The following is a 22,580-nucleotide window of genomic DNA, read 5'->3' as shown; positions in this document are numbered from 1 at the left end:
GCGCGTCGAAGTCGAAGTTGCCTGTCGACGGATAATTTCAGACATTTTTTGAACGTTTCACGCAAATGTTATAGCCCTCCCCCTCTCCCGCGTTATCCGTAGCTCGAACGTCGAACGGTAACTGTTTTCGCTGCGGAGGGGGGCACGCGAATTCCGCAAATACTCGGCTCTGGCTGTAAAAAGAGAGAGAGAGAGAGAGAGAAAAAAAAAAGATGTATCGAATTGCTCTCTCCGACCATTTTTCAACTTTTCAATGCCTTTGCTTATTCACAAAAGCGTACGCTGCAAGCGCTCGTTCGGTCCTGTTTTTCGATTGCCAGTCGACCATCGAATCGCGCGCGCGCGCGTATTTATTTAATCCTGAACCACTCTGTATAATCCATTCAGCCCCGGGAACTTTGCAAATATTTTTCACATCACGTAACGCGCGCACTCGCGAAATCTCTCCTCGCGTGCAGCCTCTCCGCGGCACCGGCACCGACACCGCACCGCCGGGTTTCTCCTCGTACGACATTACTTAAAACGCTTCCCAAGGCACTCGATCGATTTCCCTTCACGTAGAAATATCGTTCCGCCGGCTAACTCGGTAACAAGTTCCCCTTTCACGGGACTTCCGGTGCCACTGCGCGCGGTTCCAGAGACCCGAGTTTCCGGGAACCGACGCGACGGTTCGAGCTGCGTTTTAATCTCCATCGAAAATTCTAATGCGCCCGGGGTTTCTTTAGCATTTTATGGAAATCGAGTCTGTGCGAGGATACTTGGCCAGCAACGGAGCTGTTCTACTTCTTCTACTCGCTCCGAAACTCCTAGGACAGATTCAATGATTTCGCGTGATGTGGCAGTCTGATCCAAATTCGAATCGTAGATCTAGCCTCTGCGAGATGCCTGATCTAGCCTTCAGAATGTCCTAGAATTTTAATTCGGATCAAGCTGCGACTATGCCAGTCCGACGGATGTCCGTCCGGATGTCGTTTTTAATCGATTATTTAAAAAATCGATTCTTCAATATATCCGATTATTACAAATAATCCATTTTTATGGCAAATTGTATGACTGTACGTGGAGACTGTGGAGTGTTTACTGTGGAGACTGTATAAAGAGATCCAACTAGCATCAAAAGTAACTGTATAAATGTTCTTAAAACGCGACAATTCTACTGCGCATAATAATCCTAACGGAACACGTTCATTGGCTAATTCCCAACTCGTGCTCGACGCGCAACGACATGCGCGAAACAACTACGTAATAAATGTTCAACTTCTTCGATTTTCATATACTCAATTTTGCTATAAATGCATAAAGATCCGCAGTCTAATAATTATTATCACTTTGTTTCTTTAATAAAAGAGTCCAACAAAATTTTGATCTTCGTTTTTCTATCATTTTTAGACATCCCTAAAAGAAAAATCGATTATTCAAAACATCAATTATTTTCGAAACGATTTTTTTAGTGGATCGATTCGTGAAGCTTCGATTGTAATCGATTCAGGAAAAATCGGCTATTATTATTAAATCTAGCAACTGAATATGGAATTTAAGTAATACCGACAACGGGTCGAAATAGACCCACCCATCGCGAGAATCATCCAGTTCTGAAAGGTTTGAAAGCATCGCCGGAGAGTTCCATTAAATCTACTACTGTTTTGATCAAATAATAAACAGAGACGATACATTCTACACGGAATGGACAAAGTAGACCGAAGAATAGAATTTATTCTGCACATGGGGACTGGATCTCGAGCTCCTGACTAACTTTCGCCATTTTTCTACATTGTTGCAGAACTCGAACAACCAAGTTGCAATTCCTGGACAGAATCAGGTGGCCCAGGCGCAAGCAGAGACTCAAGGGGGACCCAACACGGTTCTCAGAGTTATCGTCGAGCAGATGATTTATCCCGTTTCCCTGGACGTGCTATATCAGGTGAGTTATGGTCAACGACAACGATGTCAATAATTTTTCTGATGCATACACGGTGCTCCAGACGTCACTAGACTATTTTAAGATGAAACAATGGAGATTTAAATGGTCCAGTGAATGTGGACCACCTTTTATACACATAGGAACTAATTAGTAACTTGTATGGTGATTGTGAACCATGCGAAAGGTTAAATGGTGCCAAAGGGGTGGGGTTAGGCGTACTTGTGAGGGGTTGGGCTTAAACTAAAAAACCGGTCGAAATCGTTCGGGAATAATGCAGGATATGCAAAATTAATCCGATTTCGCGGCAATACTCCCGAATTCGATTCTCGATTAATCGGATATTTCTCCCGGTATACTTCGGCCGCCGTCCGTGAATTACGATGGGGAAGAGTAGCAGCATATTTCGCGCGGTAAATATTCGCGGCTTCGGCAGAGATGTTTTTTTTTTTATCCCGTCGCGTTTCCGTTAATGGAATATTAAATAATCCGCGAGCGCCGGCGATATGTTTACCGGTTCACCACATAAACGCTCGCATCTAGCCCCCCTGCCGGTATCGATGCATCTACCCGAGCACTGAATAATGAAACAACGAACGCTTCCGGAACGATCCGAAGCTCTAGGAACTTAATTGCACCTGCGAGGAATTTTCACCGGTTTTTCCCTCGCGCGGAAACTACTCGGCCCTTATTAATACAATATTTATGATATTCCAGCTAGGCTGGATTAGTCGGTTCTTATCTTTACATTCAATAATAAATATAAGTAAAATTTTTAAAAATACCACGTTTTCAAAACGGTCTAAAAAAAAGTATAAAATAATTCTTCCTAGCCTCATACAGATTCCTAACCCCGTACAGATAGTCCTGAAAATTTGTGATTGTGAATTTTGAGCGTCCGCCTGATTAAATAAGCAAATAAAAACACGGAGTGTCGCGCGGGGAGGTGTAACGGTTAAATTTAATAGTTTATATCTCCTAAACCGCGTAGGCTTTTTAATAATTTGTTTTGTAAATACTGACAGACAGAGAGACAGACAAGAAAGCAGGCTAATAAAAATGTAGTGAAAAGGTTTTTGTATCGATTCTTCTGACATGACTGATTCGTAGACTGACAATTAACACAACGAACGTCCATTAGCTTTCCATAAAGCAGAAGCGAAGCTACAGATGTTTTTATCCGGATAGTTCTGGAACTAGCGTAATTCTGCCGGCGTGGCGGGGAGGAGACGAAAACGAGCCGGGAAGATTTAATAAAAGTTGCAGATTTCGCCGGTGACTTGGTTGCATAATAGAGAAACGCGGTGGAAACATGCAATTTTGTTCTGTAATCGTATCACGCGGTTCACCGGGCGCGATCGCGAATTCCGAGCAGAGTTTTGCATTACAAATTCATAATAAGGAAACATCACCGTTCGCGAGTCGACAGAGGGGGGAATTACATATTTTCCGAATTACAAATTACAATTACAACGGGAGAATTATGTAACCGAGCGAGCGTTGTTAGTGAATTAATTCCACGTGACACGGTGCACGGATCATGAGCGCGATTCCGCCCGCGATTAATTACGACGCAACGGTCGATTAACGAATCGATTAAAATCGCGAAGCTGCCCGATTATGGTCCCAATTATCGTAACTCGAACTGCGCTGCTGAACTTTCGCTGTTCCCGTGCTGTTCGACGGGTTAATGACTCGGACCTAATCAACGGTGAAAATATTCATTCTGAACCAGACCTAATCAGACTTTAATATAGTCCGAACTCGATTAAAAATCGATTGAGAATTAAACCTGGTTAAAATCAACGAGGTTCGACAGTAACTGAAAATTAGGATTACGTTTCGACTCGTTTCATCACCGAATCGAAATGGTACCGCTTTCGGAAATTTTTTATACACTGCCCGAAATTACCATAAAGCGCCTGATTTTTTGGTGAAATGTTATAATTATGTCTTAGCAATGAGAAGCTGCTGCACGATAGCATTTTAGGATTAATAGAAGAAACCATTTACACGATTACATTCATAGATATATTACTTATTTACAGAAAAACATGGTTTAACAAAAAACGAACTGCGAAATTTCCATGAAGCCCCACGTTTTCTAAGTAGATGACATCAAGATTATCGAAAAAATTTCTTCTATATTTACAAATTAATACTTTCAATGTTCAATTTACCGATGGTAAATAGTCGGTACTAGTTATTCCGTTTAACAATTCACAGACGCAGTTATTATTTTGCTTGAAAATGATCTAACCATAGATCGAAACGTCGAAAATTGAATTCCAGTGCGCCGAGAGCATCATTACATCTTTTATGTATAAAACTACGTTTTTTCTGTAAATAAATAATATGTAATCATGTAAATTGTTCCTTTTATTAATTCTTAGATGCTATCGTGCATCAGCTTCTCATTACTACGACACAATTAAATATTTCACCAAAAAATCAGGTGGCTTAGTGGGAATTTCGGGCAGTGTATAAAAAATTCTTGCGTACAAATTGAACAGATATTTATTGTGGTTTATTGAGGCGAGCTCAGCTTCGAGACGGATGTCAGGATAACCGGTGTGCTGCCGGTCCGAGTTGAGTGGTGAATAAATTTTTAAGCGCGACCACTATGTCGTCGAATAATATAACAGGTCGTGGCAAGCCCCCGAAAAACCCAGCCTTTCTTTCCGCCTGAATGTAGTGTGTTTTCATAGGTGACGCACGCTAAACGTCTCCCTTTCTGTCACTCTGAATATGTGCAAAGTAGCATCGCCTTTTCTTCGGGAAGAAACGTGCTGCGCACGCGATCTGAATAGAGACACGCGGGTTCACAAAACTGTCTAACTCAAAACCTTCTCGTCCACTTTTCTCTTGAAGAGGAGCTGCTTATTTTATATCGACGGACAAAAAGAGAAGCTGGATCCACGTCGGGAATGACTCAGGGTCGTTGCTTATAAAGAGGCAAGCCCGGGGAAATAACATGCCGGATGTTTCGTCATCGGTTCTTCGACAAACAAATATGAAAGAACACCAGGCAAGTTCTGGATCAAGAATGAAGACTACACAGTGGCGTACATCGATGTTCTCGAAGAAACAAAACACTCTAACCTCGGCAGGATGAGTTTGGCGATGGCTGGTCGAGGGCAGGTTTGACTTATCGATTATATTCGCACCCTTAATGAAATACTGGCGCGCGCGGTCCAGCTTTAATTCACTTGAGGCGGAAACGTCGGCCGTTTCATCTTCCGCGAGAACAACCAACAGTAATCCGGCCGCGCATCAACGGGGAACAGGTTTCGGTCGTTCGTCGGATTGAAATTCCCAAAGATAACAGTCGTTTCGTTGTCCGGCACGCTGTTGGCCGCGGCACGACGTATGCAACGCGTGCTAGCGGCCCGCGTTACTCCTCACGCATGCTTGCTTTTTCGATAAGCAGAGGCGCGGGCGCGAGCGCTCCCAGGATTTCTGTCGACGAATCGGACTCGAGGCCTGGGTCCCTAAGCCGGTAATGGACCAGCTAGAAAACATTTCCGGATTACATGCCGGTGATTGCCTGCTGTTTGGCTGCGTAAGTAGGCTTACGCGGCGATTCTGCCATACGCCAGGATTTACACGCAACTACGATCGTTTCGAAAGATTAGCCGATGCCCCGCCATCCTGCTAAGTCGATTTCCCACTGGCCCACGGAAAAGCTGGCCGATCACGCTGCCAGAAGCCTCCCGGTTGCTCATTCCGAACAGGCTAAAAATCTTGGCTGGGTTCTGATCGAAGAATCATGGCCGCCGACTGGTAATCCTGGCGAGGATAACGGATCAATTTTTCGAAACGAATAACTTGTTCAACATTCAGACTTTTTTCTAACGTCTCAATAAAAACTGGAGATGTTACAGGTTCAATCTTGAGAAAGTTATTCGTTCTTAAAAGGTGTACGAATACTCTGTACACCCACTGTAGTAAAGTTCAGCTGTGGTGTTCGATTTTATGGCTTCCTGAATCTATAAAACGGTATAACGAGGTCGCTATGACCCATTCTTTTTAGCATTTTATGGGAATTCAATATAGTTGCACACTTAGCACCCCAAGATTTACAGTCCTCGACAAAATAAGACACCTAGCATATTTTTAAATTTTTTATATTTAAACGTGGAACGTGTACATTCTGTTATATATCCGGAATACTACATACTACATATCTCCAAAGTAAACACGCAAAATCTTAGGATTGCATCGCATACCACAGCAAAATTAGAGAAAGATATGTGAACACGGACTGACATTGCTTCGACTATAGTATAAAACATTTGGCTTATTTTCCAATCATGTGCCTTCTACCATTAAGTGTTCTACTGCGAACGTATTCAGACGTTGAATCTTGTGATTTTCTTACATTACAAGTACATTTGTTACAATGAAAAATAAATAACGGGTCGAGGAAAGCAGTTGGATAAAAGTGAGGTCGATCGAATCGTTCTGTTGCCCTCGGAAAAGTACAGTGTTAATAAAATTGCGAAATTATTAAACAGAAGTAGATGCGTGATAAATAATGTGTTAAAAAGTCCAAGTGCTGGATTTAAGTCACACGTCAATGAAAAGCCTAATCGAACTCAGCATCATCAAATTGAAGCCTATCCATTCTTACCAATTAATGAAGACACCTAGCTCGGCCATTCTGCGTCCGTGTTTAACGTCATGATTCCCCGGGCCAATGGAATGCCATAAAGTGTTCGCTGCAGCTGGCGATGTACCGTCGTCCTACCCAGTCCGGAGCGTCCTGCGCTTCTGAAAGCGAAAGAAGAAAGGGTGCAGTAAAGAGGAAGGTGTTCAGGTGCGCGCAGGGTTCTCAAACGGCCGCTATGAAAACTTGGTAATCCGGGAGAGGTGCTATTAGTCAGTGTCGGAGGCCGCTTTAAAATTTCTAATGATCCGTGAACTTAACGAAATGTATCCGTTGAAGGGGTCATTGATCGCGGAAACTTTTAATGGCGGCTTCTTTCTCGTCCCGTGGCCGCTTTTTTCCTGCCACGGGGAACACTGTATAGTCCCGCGTAGCTCCGCGTAACCGGCAGTTATTAAGCGACGGAGATTAATGCGCCCCGATGGATTCATTCGGCGTTTCCACAATTTTTTTAGGGGGGCCACTACCTTACGCCGATGACAGTTGGTCAACAAAACGCCGCCATTGGTCTGTCTACGGTGTGTACTGGTGTCGCAACAAGGGTTCCAAGTTCAGGGTCACGATTCGCGGTTAAGAGGAGCGAGACACAGTTGTCCCGGTTAAAGTTCGGGACACAAAGTCCCGAAGAAGAGAGAGAGAGAGAGAGGAAGCAGAGGAAAATTGCCCGGACTCCCATTCGACTCCGCGTTCATTCATCTCTTGAAAGGAACGATCGGCTTTCGAAACGACCAGTTATCTGCTATGAAAAACCAGGCCTTGGATTACGAGCGATGTAACAACGTACCAACGAAAAAATACAACACACAGAGAGAGAGAAAACAAGAGAGATAGCGATCGATGGAGAAACGGAAGAGACAGGTGCACGAGAGCATTATTCCGTACATGGCAATTCGTGCTCGGTACGAGTTCGTTCCGTAAATCGGATTATACAGTCGGTGGATGGAGGGTCGTAAAACTATCCGACCCTCGAAACCAGTCGTTTCGCCGGTGTAATTTCTCTCTGTACACATCTTCTTCTCCGTTTTCTTCCTTCCGGGCTCCTTGGGCCATTCGACGCGTTCAGGATGGGCGCCGGCACACCTTCACGGGACGGACCCGGGGTCAGGAATGTAAAACCGGTCGTAACGTTCCGTCAAAGAACGTAAACGTAGACGGGAGGAGGCCGGGCACCCTTAACGTTTACGTCTTTGGTCAAATCGAGGAATTCTTGTTAGGGCTACGCTCTCGCGTAAACGCATCGACCTGTCTGCCGACGCTCTTTTACCACCTGGCTCGAGCCCTAAGCCTCCCCTTATTAAACACCCGTACCCTACAACCTTTTAGAGGTCTCCTAGGCTGAATGCTGTCGTTCCGACTTCTCATTTCCTTTAATTCCGCTCCGGAGTTACTGCGATACTCGAAAATGCTCGATTGGCTGCCGTGCGTCCGCGTAACGTCGTCGGATTTCCTTCAAATTTGGCGGACACAGGCTGGAATTCAATATTCGCACAATTAAATTTTTGGGAACCTTATGCGAAAATGAACGTTCGGTTTAACCTGTGTAACTTTGGATAGAATCGCAATTTCGGCATGGAAAAAATTTGGTTGGACTTCTTAGAGATCGACGAATACAGACGCGAAATTTGAGATCGATGCGTCGTCTGGTTCCACCGTAATAAATTCGCGAATATCGCCGCGGGGAACTCGAAGTCGAGCAAGGCCGCGAAGCATTGGAATGTTATGGAATTATTGATAATTTCTCAATCACCGGGAAGACGAAATTGTTATCGTGCCCCCGTAGTTTGTGTTATTCGATTCGGAGGACCATTCAGGGCTGCAAGCCACCCTCGAACGTCATCCTGTCCGCTCACGCCACCACCCCTTTTCATGGTCACCGTTGTACAGCGGCGACGCGGACGCTGTTGTACATATTGATTGATGTAACAGTTATTAATTCGCGTTCTCGATTATCGACGCGCGGTATCTACAACGCCGGTGCCTCCGTAATGCAATAACGTGCAATAATAGTAACGTAATTTCGCCCGTGTCGACGTCGACGATCCGCCATTATTCATGATGTACACGCGGCAAACGACACGGGGAATACGACATTATGGTTTCGGCTAATCCTCTATCGACGCGCTCCCGCGACCGAGTTTTCCCTCCACCGGATCCTCGAAATCCCAAAATATTAATAAATTCACGGACTTGCCTCGAGAGCATATTGTTTCTGTCCATTATCCAATTTCTGAAATAATTTACGATTTAAAGTTCGATGACCTTCGGTGAAAAATAATTTAAATTGCTTCTGATCCTCAAATTTAATTTTATTAATCTTTACGAAGTTTTATCGAACTCAACCCTCATACTGTGTCGAGTGAAAAGTTATTTCTGCACCTGTAGAAGATTTTATTGAAAATTTTGGAACCAGGTGAAGGGATTTACGTCCATGTTTGCGGGTTAGTTTTTTCCCGGGATTCCTCTGTGATTATTCCGACTGAAATCGCATGAATTAGGTCGAAAGATCGTTCGGGAAAATATTCGGTAAAAATTACACCGTTGTCGCTCGAACATTTCTCGACTACGCGCGCGCTCCCTCTCTCTCTCTCTCTCTCTCTCTCTCTCTCTCTCTCTCCTGAACACACGAGCCTTTGAGGCCTTGATTTCCCACGGGACTTTTCGCGGTGGCGCTGCCGCTGTGTCCGTTGAAAAGTCGCTGGGCGATAAAAAAAAACCGCGAAGGGAAGCGTCGTGGACCGCATATCGACGCGGAAATTATGGTGATCCAATTCGAGAGCCGCGTGTAACTTATTTTTAATGGATCTCCGCGCGGGAACTCTAATTTTTCGAGCTTCCGCGTGCGAAAAAGCATCCGAGCGGAATTGAAACCGAAACTGGCAAATAATACCGTATGATTTTTTAAGTTTCATGGCTCAGCGTTCTTGTATTTCTTGTCAAATATCCGGAAACAAAAGCTGTGGCTCTAGCTTGCCAACGCCCACCGCCCATCGCTCCAAAAAGCGATATCAAATAGCCTGTCACCGATAGCAAACTGTTCCGAGCAGACGAAATAACCGTCGACAATAATTAAACAAAACCACGCGCACGCATATAGGCGAGCTCGCGCGAGCCGCTGGCGAAAGAAACGTCATCGATTTTCTGCAATTCATAAATATAATCCGTCGGCCGGTCAGGAAATTCGTCGGATTTCCAGGAGCCGATTGTGCTAACACTGTAATTAATTGTCGATATGATTAATTATGTCGAATGTTCTATCGCGGACCGTTCAAGCTCGAAGTTATAATTATTTCGAGTGCCTATTGTCGCGAGTATTCTGAATCGTTAACATAAACGACTCCGAGTCTCGGAGCTAATTCAATTCAGTTTCGTTTCAATTCTAAAATCCAGAATAAACGAGAACAGCTGAGAGAAGAAATGCACTTTAAAATGCATTTCGTTCCAAGTCCGCGCTGTGGACTCTTAGGTCTTTAGATGTAGCGTGCCCCACTATTAGTGATAGCAAGCGCACGTCCCTCGCCAGCACGCTAACTATCGCGAGGTGGAGGGGGGTAAGCGTGAGTGCGCAAACGAGACAGCGAGAGTGCGAAACTGAAAATCACGGTTCTCTTTACCCAACGATATCTCGGGAACGGGAAGTGGTATCGACGCGAAACAAAATGCATTTTAAAGAGGAAGCTTCGCCGATCCCAACGCTTTTTACCGTACAGCTCTACCCGTTGTAGTTTTTAAACTGTCGCTGTTCAAAGTTTTAACACATTCTCCGCTCGTACTTTACAGAATATTACGACAATGGCGTAACTGTTCCAGATAATATATTTTGCAGTACTTCTCCCGTTTAATTACTTGCTGATGATTCGTAAAGATCAGGGTACTTTCTCAGCAGAGTTTTCTCATAATTGAGTGGTCCGTGACAATTTGATACACCGCTTTCGCAGTGAATATTTCCGTCCGCGATTAACACTCGGAATTCAGCGGGTCGGCGAACGGCGACGAAGAAGGGTCCCGTGATTTTCGTTCGAGCGGCCGCACGCATACATAGCGCGGAAATGCGACCGACAAAAATTCAAATGGCAAAATCGAAGCGTTGTCACCGTATCAATGGCCCCGCAGAAACACGTTTCGCTGCTCTCCGTTTTTCACGTTTCACGGGTGGAAATCATGCGAACTGTTATCGCGCGTTTTCGGGGGGGGGGGCGAGAATCGACGAGAGGATCGCGACAATGGCGAGTACCCGCGCGTGTTTCGATGAAATCGGTGTGTGACCGCCAACCGTTTGAATATTTTTTAATCGACGAGGGGAGACTGCAGTAACGTGACTCTGGGGGACCATCGTTTAACGCAAAAAAAAAAAAGAAAGAAAGAATGGGATGTAACGCCTAGCCTGGAACTGTCAGATTAGCGTGCAAGTTTAGTTAGATTGTGAATTGGGAACAATCAGATTCAAGCTCAGTAATTAAACTGATAATTAAATTTATATCGAGCTATTTTCTTGGGAACGAGCTGATAATCATCCATTTTTGGCAACGATGTTTTCGTCCGAGGATTCCCGACACGATTATCGAAAGATCGTCGAGGCACGTCGATTTTTCATTCGCGAACGATGCCGCTGCAACTTCCACGGAATTTACAACTTCGCGCGGCAACGCGATCGTCGTAAAAAAAAAAACGAAGGGCGGTGTACTTTCCCGGCGAAACGCTTCGGGAAAAACAAACAAACAACCTGGGCACAGAAACCGAAGGATTTTCCGGCGTTCGCGGGGTGGTAGAGAGCGAGAGAGAGAAAGGAAGGAGAGGAGTAAAGCGCGGGCGTAAATAGAGGCTCGGTTGAATAGCACACGGCCCGGTCTCGGGGGCGAAACCAAAAAAAGGTGATGTAAAAAAATACTGAAATTTGTCAGGCGAACGCGAAACGCCGACCGGTATTTGCGTTAATAACGAGCAATAACGGTAATGATCGTGCCGGGTCGTTAAAAAAACAAAAGATAAAGAAAATTCTAGAGTTTTCTCCGGTATCTGAACTTCACAATACGTCTCGGAAACACCAATGCGACGCACAGTGCGGCCGATCGCCGGTCTAGCTGTTCAAAAGTCCCAAAATGAAAATTGGGCTTTGCGAAACAACGTTTGTGTAACGTTTAATTATATGTTTGAGAGCTCGAAACATAACAAATATTTGGCTGAAGGGACCTTGAGCTGGTTTTAAGTAAGCAATGAAGCGCCTGCTAATCCTTCCGGTCATTATCAGAGGATTAGTTTAGATTATAGAGGATCTTTACTTTTAGTAGTGTTCTCTTAAACGTTGAGTAATAAAACCTTTCTCACGAGCTTTGGAGTACATAAAGGAACGCTAGTATTACATATTATATTATATTACCATCCATTATTTCATTTGGTGGAGTAATTTCTTTGATAATTGCAGTCCTTTTCAAACTTTAGAAATATGTGTATTCTTGCTTCAAACCTAACCTAGCCTCAAAAACATGGTTGCTCATCCTTTGTGGATTATTTCGTTATTACAATTTATTAATACGTCCATATATTAATATATATTAATACGTCCATAATTTGACAATAAGGAATTTTTCGATTTCTACGTCAAAGAACACGTAATGACCGTAATGTCTGGTTTTTCTCTTTTTGTGATTATATTTTCTTTTATAATAGTAAAGTTATATTAAATTTTTGTTGTTAAATAAAGAGTTATGGGGTGTGGGGAGGGTTGAAAGACCGTACTTGTTCTGTCGCGTGAACAGTATCGTGGTCGCGCCGGTTTTCTGAATTTTGAACAGCCAGATCGGCGATCGGCCGCACTGTGCGACGTTTACGATCGAATAATGACGAATCTCCGACAAAATGGTGACCGTTCGACTAATTACCACGACGCGGTTTAAAAATCGATGGGTCCAGAGTGTGTCGCGCGTTTCCCGCGAGCAAATAAAGCCTTATAAAAATGCATGCCGCGGAGCGAGGCGAGAAATATCTGGAAATGTGAATGGAATCGCGGGGCGCGTAAGAGGACGGATTTGCGGGGGTTGGAAGGGGGATCGCTAATGCAGCCAGTGTCACGCATTTTAGCTTCCATCGAATATTCAATATCGCGCTTCGCGGATCAAATGAAGAATTTATTTTCGCGTAACGATCAATTGGCGCGTCGGCGGGATGAAAACCGAAGGAAAACGATGGGGAAAAAAGCCCGAACGAAAGGCTTCCGGATCGTTAATAATCTTTATCCGCCGTCCCGAGGCTCTCCATATTGGATCTTCGCCGCATCGTTACCGTTTTCATTTCGTTCGACAATTATTTATTCCCCGGGTCGGATATTTCTTTGTAATTTTCTTGGAATCCCAATCCCGATACCGGTAAACTTTAATTCGCGTCGGACCCCTGTAAACTTCTCTCTTTGAAGTTGGAATAATATTCTTTCTGTAGAGTGGAGTGGGGCTGTCTTCTTCTCACCGCGCCAAGTTTCGCATAATCGCGATAATTCCGCCCCGCACAGTTGCCTGCGGTTAATGTTTCCCTCCGTTGTCGCGAATTCGTTTAGCCCGATGAAAATTGAACGGCGCAGTCGATTAGGGGATATCGACATCGCGCGCACGTTTGTTCCGTTAACGGATTTACTTGAACGCAAGTTGCGAGGCTCGCCGAAGAGATTTGAACTAATGACGTTCATTAGGTATTCACGGTGATTTTGACACGACAGGGAGGGGGTACCCGAGCACTCGGCGAACCAATTAATTCGAATAATTCTCGTAATTGCACGAGGATTATAGAATTTTAAGAAGCTTTGTGGAGATACCGAGCGCCGCGCGCGCGCTGCTTTGTTGCACGCGGAGTTTTGAAAACTCTCGCCGTGGATAATTACGAGGACGCACACTCGACTAATTCAATCAATTATCGCGGCGGGCGACCGTTAAATAAACTTGCTGCGCTATTAAACAAACGTTTCAGTCCTTCCCAACGAGCTTTATCAATGAACGTTAATTGTAATTTTATGAGCACGCCGCCGCTTACATAATTACGCTTTCTTCACTCCGCCGCACATACCTAAACGATCTAACATTTTGTTAAAATAAATTTTTTTTAAAATACCACGTTTTTACAACGGACTAAAAAGTATAAAATAATTTTTCCTAGCCCCATAAAGATTTCCAACCCGGTACAGAAAAAGTCCTGAAAATTTGTGATTGTTAATTTGTATAATAGCTATAAAAATACTTGGAAGATTTAAAACGCGAAAAACGTGGGGCACAAAAGATAATATGTACATAGTACATAGTAAGGAGTGTAGAGAGTAGCTGCCGTTGAGAAAACTCATTAATCTATTCATGCATCGATTATCTGTTGCATGCGCCGCACGTTTTTCGTTTTAAATCTCACGAGTATTTTCGTATCTATTCAAAATTCACAATCACAAATTTTCAGGACTATCTGTACGGGGTTAGAAAACTGTATGGGGCTAGGAAAAATTATTTCTGTACCGAACAGACAGACAGGCAAGAAAGCAAGCTAATAGAAACGTAGTAAAAGTAAGTGGGTCTCGAAACTGTGTAATCAAATTCTCGGAAGATTTCTGCTATTTTTCCTAGCTGCGCTTTGACCGTTCTTGGATAAATAGATAGTTAAAAATCGGCGTGTGTAGTTCGCGAAAGGATCGATAGCGAATCACCCAAAGCGTCGGGGGGCCCCGGACGAAATTTCGGCTGGTATCGTCGAACATTCGCAGTCATGTTCAGCATCGAGCCTCGGGCTAATAATCGCGCATGGTCTCCGCCGAACACCGACGTCATTGTCATGAATTTTGCCGGGCGGAGTGGTCGAACGATTGCATTAATAATACCAGGCCCTGTATTTGTGCTGGTTAGCAGTTTCGTCATCACCTGCGTGAATTCCCATTGAGCGACTGTGTTGGGGGCCATCCTGATATTTCTTGCTGATGAGGGGTTGTTCAGTTGTCCCCCTGTCCCTACACTCCGATGACTATTTTCATTAATTCAGTCCGTGGGGTGAGAGGCCGGTTAACCTCGAGGAACCTCTCGAAAAACATCACCGAGAAACCTAAGATGTAAATGTTAACTCATCGATTTCACGAAGAAAACACTGTGTCAATTCGACACCGGCGGGGCAGATTCATTTCGCGAAACGAGGGATGAATGGGGGTTAATGTTCTCGGCCCCCGCGCTAATTTCGCGCCGTTAGCCGACCAAATCGCGACGCGAGAAACACCGGAAGCGTCGCGAAATAGAATGGCAATCGGCGTGACTGCGGCTGCGTAATTTTTTAATTACTCCGGAGATAGAAAGGGAATAGAGTTAATTAACGGAATTTGTGTATGCCGGTTACCGGGAAAAATTTTCACCGAGCAATGTAAATTATTCCGCGATCTTGAGAGCTTTTAATTGCGCTAATGTAAATGGAAACCTCTCGGAAATAAATTAACGATATTAACAGCGGTGGCTGCTATTTAAATAATTCGCAGTCGGGAATCACAAAAAAATTGGTCTCCTGTACGGTGTTCAGGAATGTCTACCTGCGTGTTTGCCTAGGAGCGCTTCATGAAAATAAATTCGCGTGGACAAATATGCTAAGCTTGTTCAAATCTTCCGGGACTGAACAAATTATAAAAATGTAATAAAAGAGTCAAATTACCTTCTAGTACTGTTCCATAATTAAATGATTATAGTATGATAAATAAAATAAAAATAATTATTAGACGTTACATTTCCAAATGCTTCGCTAGAAGCACGACCGATTACCGTTGCACAATTAAACGATTATTGTGAATAAAATAAAAATAATTATTAGTCGTTACATTTCCAAATGCTTCGCTGTATAAATATGTTTCTTCTATCGATCGTATTTGCTGATAATAAATTTTTAAATGTTTTCGGCGCAACGATTCGATCGTTTATTACGAATTATAAAGCAACGTTGCTAATTGTCAAACGAAATCAACTTTTCGATCCCAGTTTGGATCTATTTCAAGATTTATTTGGATCGCGTCTGTAAATTAAATATGTTGTTGTAATTTTGGAATGAACAGAAATATTAAATGATTGAATGTTAGAAAAATTGTTCATAAAGACTTGCTTTGGGGAAAATTGATTTATGTTAAATGTGTGACACGCGTGTTGCGTGCGTCGTACATGCTTCGCTATATGCTCGTCCCTGGTCCCGAAGAAAAGCCTTGCGTCGGAGCACGACCGATTTATTATATCTAACACGAGCGTCGCCTGTTTTCTGTTGCAGATATTCACACGAATCGGCAAAGTCCTGAAAATCGTCACCTTCACCAAGAACAGTAAGTACACACGTCTCCGCTCTTCGTACCTTTCTAATACATGGACAGTAGTCATGGAACCACCCTGTATAGATGCCACTCTCGCGGGCAGACATGCCACGGCACTTTAGTACTTCAGTGTGCTTGACGTGTACATTCCAGCCTGGCGACGTCGACGCCGCTCTGCGCGCATTTTCGTGCCGTCAGTACTTTCGGTATTGCGCTCGAGTGTTGCAAAGGGTGTCTCGAGAAAGCACCTGTTCTTACGTTTCTATTTCCAAGCCGGGCCAGAGGGAGTCGGGACTCGAAATCCGGGCTGCGCAAATTTTTTCTGCGAATTGCTGTCCTCGAAGATTCGATTACTTCGTCCGACACGTTTGGATATCGTATCGAGCTCCGGAAAAAAGAACACAAGTGTGCGAATAAAATTTTTTGTGATATAGAATGTGGTAGAACGATTGGTGTCGAGCGGGCAATGTACACTGGCGGCAATTGTTTCGGGAAGTTCAAAGAAAGACGTTCAATTAAACGACAGCTCGCCGAACAAAAGGAGCAGCAGATTTTCAAAGAACAGTCGGACAAATAGTCGTTGATTGGCGAAATCAGAGAGGCATAGGTCCCAAATTGAAGCCAAGGCACACTCGCAGTGTCCAATTAAAGTTTCATTCGGTCAAGTGGCTGCTCGCCCATTCGATCTTCATATCCTTTTTCGCCCCTTTTCACCCCTGTCCGGCCAGTTGCCGATTCGATTCCGAGCAATCTTGGCTTTTATTTTCGACACCGTCCGCGAGGCCTGCAGCCAGTTTCGATTCGGAACTGTCGCCGCCATTTTCTACTATCTTGTCCTACAAATCGTTTCTCCGTGCACGTTTCTACAGTCAGTCGAGTCTACAATTGTTAATTTAACTTGTTGGTCATCCGTCGTAGGGGTGAATCTACACCTCCGGATAGGTGGGCATTTGTAAGAGAAACTTGCCGCAAAATTGTTTACAACAAAGAGAATCGTTGTTAAAATTGCCTTTTTACATCAACACTTCCACTCATTTAGAAAAGAAACAGTTTGAAAGAAGCCACGTGTCGCAAACAAATAGTTATTGAGATACAAGCTGTTAAAATTCTTGCAAAATTTGATCGAACGTGATCGTGTGCGTGCCTCGAGCCAAACGAAATTTAAAGGGACCTTCGTCGCTAGGCCCGTACCAAAAAAGTGATCGTCTCCCTGCCCATTCTAATCATAAATTTGAAGTTGCAAAATGTGAAAGAGATTACCTTATATGAATTATATTAATCCTACATTATAAAATATGAATGTCAAGTATAGGTACTTACAAATGTTAATCTTCGTAATCTTCGTGTAATCTCAAAAACTATTTGTTTGCGACTTTGTGGCTCCTTTGAAACTGTTCCTCTTCTCGATGAGAAGAAGGTAAAAACAAACTTCAACAACCATTTTCTTTGTTATAAAAAATGTTGCGGCAAGTTTCCTTTACAAATGTCCTCCGATCTCCACCACTCTGTACAAGACGATAATAGTTTCTTCGCAAAAGATGCTTGAAGTTTCGACCAATCGTACGACTAGGGGCGTGGTGGACGGGGCCAAACGCTCCGCCCACTCCAGCCCTCGTGACACACGGCGTATGTTTTACAGTTGATTGGTCTTCTGCGCGTATTTCATCTTCTTTTCGAGTTAACAAGATAATAAATGAAAAAATTAGACTCTTTGTGCGACAGAATAAATTTCGTTGCACAACTGTTGTTGCACAAATTTCGTCTCCCTTTGAATGATCAGCAGATGAAATTGTCGATATTTCTAACATTGACAGGATAGAGGAACGTCCGCGATCCGCCGCGGGCATTTTTCATTGTGTTTTTCAAAGAAATCTCGGGGAAGAATTTCAATTTAAGAGGCACTCCTGCATCTCGGTGTTGTACGGCCGCGCTTCAAATTAAAAACACACGCACAACTCTCAGAGCCCGGCTCTGTTTTTTTTCCCCCACGTTCCGCGCTTTCTGTACGTGAACTGCCGTGGCCCCGGGGCCACCGGAGATTTGTATTTTTCATTTCATTTCATTTCATTCCGTTCCATTTGAAACACGCTACTGAAGCGGATTCAACGCCGTGAAACGTACGGGGTATGCACTACGCCATCTTCGTCTCTGTCTTTGACTCGAAAATTCGTAGAACGCACGATCCGGTTTGTTCGACCCTTTGCCGTCATTTATTCCGACGAAAACGCGCCCGGCTGTCAGCCGGTCTTTTCATTCACTTGCCTTTTTAGAATTCGTTTCGAGCATTGTTCCCGGAATGTTTCAGCTCTCCGAAAATAGACTCTGCTTATCGAAATTATGAAGTTGCTTACATGAAATTGCTATATAATCGTTTAGTGTTAATTTGTAACCTCGCGAAGAAATATAATATCGCTACCTGTTCGCCAAACATTGAGAGATCGGTCCTCCAATTTTCCTATCCGCAGATAATGGTGAAAAACGGTCGACAGCGGTCGCGAACCATGCGAGCGAATAATAATTCACGGAAACCCGAATTACCGGCGTATTTTCGCGGTGATCGGATATAAATGCGTTCGGTCTTCTCTGTTATAATAATAAAAAAAGCGCGACCAACCATCTGGCGTTCGGGGTAAAAAAAAAAAGAATGAAGAGAGTTTAATGGAATCGTCGCCGACTGGTCGACCGATTTTCGTTTCGTCGGCGGCGTTGGCGGACGAGCAGGCGAGAGAGCGTGCCGCGTCCCCACCGGGGAATATTTATGACGTTAATGTTGAATTTCATCTGCATAAAAACACCGGGCGACATTTTATTGCCGATATAATGCGACAACGGGTTATATATAGAGTTTTTCGTTCGGCTGGCAGCAACGTTATTCAATTTCCATCGTTATTCGATCGTGCACGCAGCCGGCGGATGGATATACCAGGGACCGGTGATAAAAATTCTTCGCGGACGAAAGAGTGGCCGGTGCCACAACATATTACCGTAAATCGTGCGCCCCTTTAATCCCATTTAATTTCTGCTGTATTTAATATCCACCGTCGATAGGGTGCACGCAAACACACTGTTGCGAAACTGCGCTCGGTTTTCGAAATGGAACGCCCCCCTAGAGCCATTACACGTTATTCCGGGCCGAAATTATTCTGATTGTTTGCTGATTGCTCTCGCGATCAAATTTTTTCGACCCCAGTTACTCTTTTTAGGTTGACACTATTAGACCCCGAAGTCACAGGCACGAAACGCGCCACGTGACTGGGGCGGAAGCGTGGGGAAATGGCGTCGCGGTAGGGGAAGGTATAACGAGGCCCAACCAGAGCTGGGGAAAATAGTAGTTTGAATAGTAAATAGTAACTAACCCCATTTATTTTACAACTGTCTGTACAACTCTGAAAATAAAATACTTTATTTGTTGCACTAATTTTTGAAAATAGTATTTGAAAATAGTACTTTATTTTAAGAATATTGAAAATATTTGGACTTTGTCTTTATTTTCAATTTTAGATATTATTTGCTCAAAATAATGGTCCGCATTCAATAGATTTCTGAGCTTAAATAGTTTCCTGGTGATAAGATACACTGTATGTTTATCAACAAACCTCAGAAAGCACTTCCTGTGAACTGAAGTGGATATACGCAGTAATAACAGCAATCAAACAAAAAAATAAAAAGAAAATGTGACAAATGATATAGTTAAAATAAGAAATATTAAATAAGTAATGCTATTCCAGAAAGTATTAGGTATAACGATGCAAAAAATAAAATATTCTATTTTATGTTTCAGATTATTAAAATAGAAATATTTTATTTTGAGGTTCAGAGTGTTCAAATAGAAGTATTTTATTTCGAGGTTCAGATTGTTCAAATAGAAGTATTTATTTCGAGGTTCAGATTGTTCAAATAAAATACTATTTTCTTCAAGCAAAATAAAAAATCTAAAATATGAACCCTTAACACTCGAATGGCGAGTCTGAGGCGTCACTCAAAATTGCTGCACCTTCATTGAAAATATTGTTTACATTATTAAAAATGTAGGTATCTAATCAATAACTAAACATTTAGGTATTGCATGAGGAATCATACCAATTTCATATCCATAAAATTTAAAAAATCGTGGGGAATGGAAAAACCGTGGACGGAAGAAATGTTTAATTTTCGAGTTAAAATATCTCCGAGTGCAAAGGGTTAAATAGTATTTCAAATATTTTTTCCGCCAAATAATGCCCACCTCTGGGCCCAGCACTGCCAGAAGCAAACCTAGCCTAACGTGGCTATGCATCGTTTGACCCGAAACTTCGAAAATCAATATTTTACCGCAATCGGAGCTCCACGACTCATTTCTCAAAATATCCGCGTTAGAAATTATTGAAACGTAATTATTCATTTGGAAATGCCGCGTTTGAACGTTCCATGACTGTCTGCGGTTTAAAGTTCTTCGAATCAGACATTAGAAAACGTCGCGATTAATTAAACGCGAGTCTTAACGTGGCGCGATGAAAATGTAAATTCTCTTCTGTTCCAGATACTTTCCAGGCGCTAATACAATACGCGGACATGCTGTCGGCGCAAACTGCTAAACTCGTAAGTATCCCACTCGGGGCATTTTCCCGGACGTTTCCATTTTTCCCCCTTTTCTCTCTGTCGCCAATTCCTTCGGCAGCCGTGTTCCCGAGGACGCTGTTGTTCCCGAGCGACGTGTTCCCCCGGAACGGTCCCCGATCGAAATTTTTCGTGGAATATTTTCAGAAAACACCGTGCCATCCATTAAAAGCTCCAGCTGTTACGGTGGGAATAATGCAAATTTTAATTCGTGCCCGGTATATTTCACCGCGACTACCTCTCCTCCTCCCCACACCGTCGGAATTGCCCTGTTTTTATTAACGGCGAAGGATACTTCGTGTACTCGACTGGCCGGCCGCTTATTTGCGTCGGCGAATTAGTTTTTCATCCCTGCTCGATGAATTAGTGGTGCGCCGCTGGCTCAGTTAGTGGCTCCCCTGGAACCGTGGGCGAAGGGTTATTTTTAAAAAATTACCAGAACCAATTATAAAACAGTTCTGAATTGATAAACGGTTCCGAGGTGGTTCAACGGAGGTCGGACGATCCTGTGGATCGCATAGGTCTTGGAATGAGATTCGCATTAATCTTTAAAGAATTCTTTTTTAATTTCCCGGACATAATCAAGTCAAATGTTTCCCGAATATTATTCTACGGTTTGTACACAGTTAGGATCGCTGTGACGCAAAGTCTACAGTGATGCAGGCGTCCGCAAACAGTGTCAAACAAGCTCAAACACACGAGAATGCATGTGTGAGCGGTAGCATCGAAACGAAGCCGCGCGCAATCAAATGAATTTCTACAGCGGCGCGAGTCAGTCGGTTTGTGAAGTCACTGGGGAAACCTAACTGAAAAGGGTGCGGGGGCACGCGGCATGATTGGCAACGCATCGGAACACGATTTTCCGTGGACGGCTCGAAAACGGCGGATGCTTTCGGCATTCAGATCGATCTGTAATGCGTTTTACAGGGGTACCGCTGTCAATGCCACAGAAAAAGCGCCGCGATGAGCCGCAAGTAGCCGCGCGGATTTGCTGCACGCCCTGTCCAATCTGGCTGACGACGAATAACTCGCGTCCGGGAAGGTGAAAAAATAAAATGGGTCCTGCTGTGTAGAACGTATACCATAAATCAACTTATTTTAATCTGGCCCGTAAGCCCACTTCGTTAAAACTTTTTCCCCCACTCCTGCGGCGAAACTTTGTCAGACGTGTATCGGGGGTGTTCGTGGAAAACCGGTGGCTTCGCGCGACCTCGTTAATTACCCGAAATTGTGATCGCGGGAATAAAACTTCGGCCTAATGATCAAAATAAAACCGATGACGCAAGTCTCCAGGTCCTCGCGTGTTTTGCAATTTTTCGGGAAATAAAAATACATGGTCGAACACAAGCGCGTTCCGACCCCGCCTTGCCCCCCGGACCGAGTCTATTTCAACCCCCTCTTTGATGTTGCAAAGCCCGGGGTTTGCGGTTCTCGGCTTACGGGAACACTACAACTTTCGACGCCTGCACCCGCGGCCCTCGGAACAACGCAGCGCCGGCCACCGCCCGCAAATAAGCTGTTGCAGTTAATTTGGGCTGCAAGGAACTGTTCATTACACGAAACAGCCTGCAACGAGAAGCTAGTAGCTGGTGCCTAGACGATTTAACAGGGAAAGGGTAGTTAAACAGGTTGTTCGCAACAGCACGGTCCATAGAACCGCTCTATGCTCTGCTCTCGTTATAATGCTACTTGATTGAGTCAGCCGAGTAGCGTTACTACGAGGACGCACCAAGTTTCACCGCCTCAAATCTCCTGGACAGCCATGCATTTTTTCGATTGACTGCTACACGCTCTTCTGATCACGGGAAATTTTTATTTCGGATATACAGTAAGGAGCGTAACTGATTCCACACGCTTTAAATCGGAATAACTTTTCTATGAATCGATCAAACCACTTCGATTTCTGTGTAACGAGGGTGGACAAAATTTCTGCTTCAACAATCCTTTTCTATCTTTCCACTCACAGAATTACTCTTACATACATATAAGCAATTCCATTCAGCCGTCCAACTGACAAATAACGCAGCTGCGTAAAATTCCCACTTTTATTCCCGCACACATCAAAGCTTTGACTTTTCGATCGACCAAACAATTTTTCTTCGGAATAT

The 22,580-nt window shown here is 43.8% G+C and overlaps 1 protein-coding gene across 21 annotated transcripts in view; it reads left to right on the top strand.

Annotated features, from left to right (window-relative positions):
• The window catches only part of Heph (polypyrimidine tract-binding protein 1 heph), a 478,446-nt gene that overhangs the window by 418,758 nt on the left and 37,108 nt on the right, over positions 1–22,580 (top strand). For all 21 annotated transcript variants that reach the window (XM_076444563.1, XM_076444562.1, XM_076444546.1 and 18 more), the window contains 3 exons: positions 1,781–1,921; positions 15,837–15,888; positions 20,396–20,454. In XM_076444563.1, the coding sequence (XP_076300678.1) occupies positions 1,781–1,921; positions 15,837–15,888; positions 20,396–20,454 (252 nt within the window). The remainder of the gene's footprint in view (positions 1–1,780; positions 1,922–15,836; positions 15,889–20,395; positions 20,455–22,580) is intronic.

This window comes from Lasioglossum baleicum, chromosome 20 (genome assembly GCF_051020765.1).
Source record: "Lasioglossum baleicum chromosome 20, iyLasBale1, whole genome shotgun sequence".
NCBI classification, from domain to species: domain Eukaryota; kingdom Metazoa; phylum Arthropoda; class Insecta; order Hymenoptera; family Halictidae; genus Lasioglossum; species Lasioglossum baleicum.
This window is presented reverse-complemented; position numbering and strand designations above follow the sequence as displayed.